This window comes from Rhea pennata, chromosome 27 (assembly GCF_028389875.1).
Source record: "Rhea pennata isolate bPtePen1 chromosome 27, bPtePen1.pri, whole genome shotgun sequence".
Lineage (NCBI taxonomy): Eukaryota > Metazoa > Chordata > Aves > Rheiformes > Rheidae > Rhea > Rhea pennata.
In genome coordinates this window covers 5,601,358-5,608,285 of record NC_084689.1, presented here as the reverse complement: position 1 = coordinate 5,608,285, position 6,928 = coordinate 5,601,358, and the positions used below count along the sequence as shown (strand labels likewise).

General features: G+C 47.2%; 1 protein-coding gene across 1 annotated transcript; it reads right to left on the bottom strand.

The window, feature by feature from the left end:
• Window positions 1-227: 227 nt before the first annotated feature.
• ACTL9 (actin like 9) lies at window positions 228-1,442 on the bottom strand. The gene has a single exon (XM_062596595.1). The coding sequence runs from the start codon at window positions 1,440-1,442 to the stop codon at window positions 228-230; it is 1,215 nt and encodes a 404-aa protein (XP_062452579.1).
• Window positions 1,443-6,928: the final 5,486 nt, after the last annotated feature.

Sequence of the window (6,928 nt, the reverse complement as noted above, 5' to 3'; positions counted from 1 at the left end):
CTCCTGCTGCTGGTTTCATGTTTGGAACATCTACTGAAATAAGCCTCAGCTCTACATGCTGTGGGACCTGGGAAAGGACAGCATCATAAAGCAAAACCTTTTATTATTGCTTTGTAGTCTGTAGCCACAAGTAAATTGTGCATCGATACGTATGAATTTCTAACCTAGGTAGCCACAGGAACCTGTTTGCTTTCTTTGTGGCCTTAAGCCTGTGTGAGCTGTTGTCTTCAGTAGCATTTCTGATGGACAATGCACGGTCCATGTTCACTGTACTCCTCCTTTCGGATCCAGCATGACTGGAAATTTTTCAGAGAGGCAAGGATAGACCCCCCCATCCAGGCGGAGTATCTCCTCAGGGGGATGGCAGATACTCCAATTTTGGCTTTAGAGGGCATTTTTTTCAGAAGTTCACTGGAAAACCTCTTCTCTAGACCCTCAAAAAGAGAGGACCCGCCACACAGGAGGATGTTCTTGTACATTTTTTCCCTGATTTCTTCTGGCACTTTGTTTAGACTTCTCTGGGCCATCTCATGAATACCCACATAAGAAATCCCATGTACCTGAGGAGGGTTGAAGAGCACCTCTGGACACTGGAACCTTTCCTTCCCAAGACTGATGATCTGACCATCTGGCAAGGGGAAATCCACTGTGTAGATGGCCTTCGGGAGATAGCACTCATTTTCAAAGTCAGAAGCAACATAACAGCATTTGTGTTTGATGTCTTCTATGACTTGGGTCATCCCTTCACTGAGCATGTACCCAGAGTCCCTGAGAAGCTTCATCAGGTAACGTGTCAGGTGGGATCCAGCAATATCCATTCTCTCAACTGCATGTGATAAGCTGTAACCCTCATGGACAGGTACTGTGTGGGTCATGGTGTAGCCTGTGTCTACAACCAAACCACTAGTCTGACCATGGGCATACACTGAGAGGACAGACTGCGAGGCAATGTAAATGCCAGGGGAGTGCAGCAACTCGAATGCCAGCTCCACCATCTTTTCTCGATTGGTGGTAGGGCTCAGGGGGGGATCTGTGATGAGTAAAGCATGTTCCTCAGGGGGGACCATGAGGTCATTGTAGAACATGTGCTGCCATAGAATTTCAGCTGCCTCCCAGTTGATGATGATGCCGCTCTGCCTAAGCCCAGGAACATTGACATTGGTATAAAGTAAGGCTTCCTCCCCAAAAGTATGAGGCCTGGCCTCTTCTGACCTTGGGGACTGCTCTGAAGGATAGGTAGCCAAGGTACTGATTTCAGATATGGGTTTCTGTTGTCCAGCAAACCCTGATTTGCAACTTCCTGTGCCAATATCTATCACAACAGCTCCAGTTCTCATCTCAAAGGAGTGCTCACTTGAGGAGGAACTAGCTGTGTCTGAGGATGTGTCTCTTGCAGATCCTGAATCAGGGCGGTCCTCATGCAATCTGTGCAGTGCAGACATTGGAGAATGACTTCTTGCCTCTAAACCCCCTGCTCTTTGGCTTGCCAAGTCTGGAAGCACTGTTCCCATCTGGGCTCTGGCCAAGGTGGCCATGTCCTTAGGCTGTCTGCAAGGACAGGTGGCAACGCAGCAGTAAGATTGGCAGTGGCTTTCTGAGGAATGGGTCCAGACCTTGTATTTAACAGCTTGTGTTGTCGTAGAGGAACTGTGACATCACCCAGGGCTGAGCTGGTCACAGCAGACCCCTGTGCTACCATGGTTGCTCTCTTGAGCTTATACTCTCTCTCATTTGTGATCTCAAGAGCTTTTTGGCTTTCCTATTCCAGCTAACTTTATTAGGATTTGAAACAACATATTGGAGGAGGGAGCAGCTAGAATTTGCATTAACCTACCTCAAAGCATAAGGGACCTAGTTAACAGTCCTCTCTGGAGGGTCTTTCAGTGCCTTGTTTTGAGGGGTGTTTCCAGCCCAAGGAGCAGTGTTTTTAGCGTAGCTCCTGAAGGCTGGAGATGTGAGGGCAGTTCAGGTGCCTAACATAGGTATTGAGAACTGGGATGGCTGCACTGGGCTACCCCCAAAAGGCAAAATTTGGTATTACTGTGGGCAGACACAGAGCAAATATTCAAACTGTTGTTCCCCTTTATAAATAGGCTCTGATGATACTATCTCTGCCTCATAATCACAGAGCCAGGAGGGTTTTTGGGTGTTCTTCAGGAGCCTGTGTATTCTCTGGGCAAGGTGATGCCTTCCCAAAAGTGTTTGAGCGTAGGGGAGGAAAGGACAGGCTTTCTCAAAGTCAGAGAAAGTTTGGAGAGTTCAAACCCGGTCGAAGCGCCCATTCCAGGGGATGTGGCTGCCAGCCTGCTTGTGGCTTTGTTCATTGTGGCCCCTGCTATTTTATCTGGCACAGTCCAAATACCAGATTTTAGTGATAGACGCAGGAACATCGCTGCAGACATAAGCATGTTGGTGGGGATTAGGGAATGACGGGCAGCATTTGCATCATGACGTACTAGGCTCTGTTCTCAGTGCTGCCCCAAAATGCACATTTAGGGATGCTTTTGTGGTCCTTTATCTGGGGTTGGAGGATGATGGGTTAGTGAGAGTGGGCTGTGAGACCTCTGTCCCCTACCTGCAACAGGTGATCCTCTGCCTCTTTGTGTCCCAATTAAAAGCTTAATAAATCCACAATACAATACTTGATGGTATCAAATACTTTTTGTGGCAGGAGTGAGGTGGAAAGCCAAACAGTGTTACATAGCTCCAGTTTATACCAGCTCATGTGTCCTGGGGATTTTCTTGGTCTAATTTGGGTTTTTTATTTGTGCTAATACTGTTTGGCTGCAAGCCAGCACCTAGGGGAAATTCTCACCTGATGCCAGAGCAGCTCCTTTGTGTCTGTGCTGGTGCACACCCAAGGAAAACCATAGCTCCTAATTTCCTGAAGTACTCTTGTAAAATCCTGCCTAATGCCTTTCAAAAGCTGTCTGGATTGCCAGCTACAAGGGTCTCCTAACAGCCTTTTGGGTGCCTGCAAGAGGCTAACTGGCACTGCGCAGACCATGCTCTTAGCTTGGGGTTATTTACTGCTGCTCTTGGAAGGGAGTCACTAAATTGCAGTGACTGAATGAAGAAAAGTTTCCATGAGCGGGTTGTTTGAACGATTTAAAGGTGGCTGAGTGCAGCAAGGCTTCTGCAGGCTGTGTAGCTGATGTTTGGCTATTTGCAGAGTCCAACCAGGGCCCCGGTGGACCTGGCTCACACCAGAGCCTGGAGAACGGCCTGCAGCGGTGTGGCAGGTGCTGGGCTATGGTGCAGGCACAAGAGCTGACAGAAATGTTTCTTATGAACATAGAGGGAGGAGGGAAAGCTGTAGTTGCTTAATGCTCCTTCTTTGCTGATATATTGGACAAAGTATATTCCAAACTTTGTCTCCTGCTGTCCCTAACACTAGTGCTTTTATTAGAGAAGAGCAGAAGGCTAGAGAAGGGGAGCTGCAAGGACCCAGCCGTGGCTCTAAGGGAAGTTCAGATTTACTTCTTGCAGGTTGGCAGGGAGGGAAACATTTTTCAGCAGTTCTTGTGCCAACAAGGCAAGGCTTTTGTTCCAGATAAGGCAATCATTTTGCATACTAAATTCCTTGTTAGGTGCAGCACAGCTGTGGGCTGGCAGTCTGCATGAGACTGAGATCTCTCCCTTGGAGCAAGAGCAAGGCTGATAAAGCATGCTTAGTGACAAAGCTATGAGAGGGATAAGCAGAAAAGATGGGTTGACCTACCCTTGGCTATGGAGCTATAAAGCCCAGCAAACACTAGTCAGCCACTACTGCTTTCTGTGTCTCACCCCTATGCAGCATCATTGGGATCCTGCTTGACTTGTTCCACCCTTGGAGGAGAGAACTTCACTGGGATGGAAGTCATTGGTTGCAAAATGATGCTGGAGTCAGCACTTAAAAACTGAGGTTATAGGGAAATATCTGGATATATGTACTGAAGGGTGCCCTCACTGCACAGGAGAAGAAATGCAATGCTGGTGAAGGACTTTTTGATGACTTTCATAGAAAAATGCTCTGTCTCTCTATCAGAGAGCCAAACTGAATAGGAATTGCTGGGAAGAATGATGAGAAGCAGCTGTATCTTTTATTGCTGCAGTTCAGGCTTTTTTTCCAGATGTCGATATCAAATGTTAAGAGCTGAAAAGGAAGCTGATAAAGTGTCTCTTATCAGGCAGCAATTAGCAGGACAGTGCTGAGGAGATCCAGCTGGCTCTGTACTGAGAAAGGAGCCCAGAGACCATCAGAAGCTGGTTTGCCATCTGGCAGCAGTGAGGAGGCTGGGCCAAGTCACAGCAGGACAAATATAAGAAAATGCAGAGGAATAGCCCTGGTGTATCTGTAATGTAAGGACAGAGATCCTGTTGGGAGGAGAGAAACAGAGGAAGGCTGAGCTGCAGTTGGAGGTTGCTGCAAGAGTGTCCAAGAAAGGTCCATGAAGCTGAGCTGAGCCACCACCAGCTCTGCCTCTTTGCCCCCTTGCTCTGCCTTTCCCTTGCTGCTGCCCTTGGCCCTGACCCCAGACAAATATCTCCCTCCCTGGGTGTGCTAATCCCTGTCTCCGGAGGAAGAGAAGCCATCTAGCTTCAGCTGGTGGATTAAATCTCTGCCTGGGGCCAGGTCATTGAGCTGGTGCCTCAGGCACCTACGTCACTGCTGAGCTGGCCTTGTCATGCTTTCCCTTGGGTCCTGTCCCTCCCCGAGCAAGCTGACTGGGGGCTGGCTGAGAAACAGCAGCACCACAGCAAATGCAGGCCAAGGTCCAACCATAACATGAGGCACGTTGTGACAATGCAGGAGATGAAGAGGCACAGCGGTATGTGACAGTTCCTTCCTCCTGGAAGGCAGCCGTGGAAGGAGGTCTGCAGACACCATGCAACTCTACAGCATGACCCACTCTGGCCTTTTTTTGCCTGCAATTTTTTTTGACTGCAGGTACTGCTTTCTCAGCTCCTTAATCCCCTTCTCTGAGCTTTATTGATGACCTTCTCTTAGTATTCCAGCAGTATGACTTTGCTGGGTTTGGATGGGGGAGACAAGCACGTAAGGCTGCCCTTTGAAGCTACCTGTGGTTGCAGGGCTTGCCACAGTGGTGATTCACAGCCAAGGTGTGAGACCTCTTGTACATGGGTGGCCTGTTATACATGGCATGTCCTGGCCAGGTTTAGAGGAGCCTTGGAGCTCTGGGAGTGTTGCTGGCAGCTTCACTGCAAAACAGTTTATTTTCTGCTCTCCCTTTTGTCCCTAGGGCCATACAGGACAGTGGTGCTAGTGTAGGGGTTGCTAGTCTGTGCTCTGCAGCATGTGCTGGGTCTCTCCTCTGGTTTCTAATAGTCCTGTGGGCAGAGCCCAGTGTCTCAGGGCCCTGGCTGCCCCCTCAGTGCTTAGTAGAGGAGGGAAGTGGGTGGTGTGGTATGTTGCACTGGGAGGCAGCTCTTCTCACCATGAACACAGCACTTAAAAATCAAAACTTCTAGGAAACATTTCCACAAAACAGCATGACCTTCTCCCAGCAAATGCTGCCTGTCACATCCCCATGTCCTATGCTGCCCTGGGGTGTGCTGTTAACATCCCTTGTTTGCTGTGGAGGGCATGAAATGGGGCTCTGTAGTGAGAAGGGTGCTAGGCTTTGGGGAGTTTGAGATGAAGGGAAGGAAACTGAGGCACAGGGGAACGGTCGGTTGAAGATTTGGAGTAGACCTCAGGAGGCCTGGTTGGGGGGGGGGGGGGGAAGTATCTCCTGAGATGGAGCTGGTGCTCTAACCACTAGAACCCTACTTCTACCGTCATCGAGATTGAGTGCCTCCCTTCAAAGGCTGAGCCAAAAAGTCCTTTCTGTACCTGTATCAGTACTGTAGCAAGGATGTGCTCAGCAGCCCTGAAACCTGCAAAGGTCTTTTGCAAGCAGCTGTGAAAACCTTTAAAGCTGATATTACTGGTATAATACTGGGTGTTTGTAAACCTCTGATCAAGCAAACAGGTTTCTAATCCTCCAAAGTTCTAGTCTGCGCTTAGGTTCCTACCTGACCTGGGAGATGAATGAAGCCAACCTGCCACTGATAGTTTTGCTTGGAAAATAAAAAGGAAGTTTGCATGGAAACATGGCCTGCAGTGGAAGAATTAATGACTAATTGTGGTTTCATTAGTTCTAGTGCCTTCTCTTTCAGCAAAGTGGAGAGTTTGTCTAATGACACATCTGTCTAGCACAGCATGGTTCAGAGGAACCGTGAAAGGTCATGATCTCTGAAGTAACCTGCACTATGATGAGGAGCTCTCAAAGAGACCATTGAGAGGGTGAAATATCAGAGATCTTGTAGGGCAGAAATCTTTCCTGAGTTGCGATGAATTGTTGATATATAGAGATAAAAGGAATCGGTTTCATGGCAATAAATCTGTCATTTATTTGTCTGAAATCAGTATCAGTCTTAAAAGACAATAGGGTGCTGTATCACACTCATAGATAGCACTGTATCTTTAAATAATCTCTTGACATATTAAATATAAAATATTTTCATCAGCTTCAAATAGATATTTTAGATAAACTAGGCAATAGCGTAAAGTCTAGGTGATCTGCCTTGTTTTTAATTTACAGTGGTTAGTCCTGCAAATCTTTAAACCAGCATAATTAAGACCTCTTCAGAAACTAACATTAACACTGAACAGCCCTGCAAACTGCAACTCCTGGCAGTCTTCATTTTCTGTTGGTTGTGTAATATTTATATAAAATATTGCAGTGCTTTAAAAAATATTTTCCCTAACATCTGTGTTGGCAGTTTCCCAAACTATGAAAGTAGTTTTTGTAACAGTGCAGGCTTGTATCAAGATGAGAAACGGCTAAACATAATTTATTAAAGAAGAAACATTTTTCTAGTAGTTGTAAACATCTTTCCTTCAACTGTGGATGGAACTGGTCTGTGAAAAACAAGCTTCACC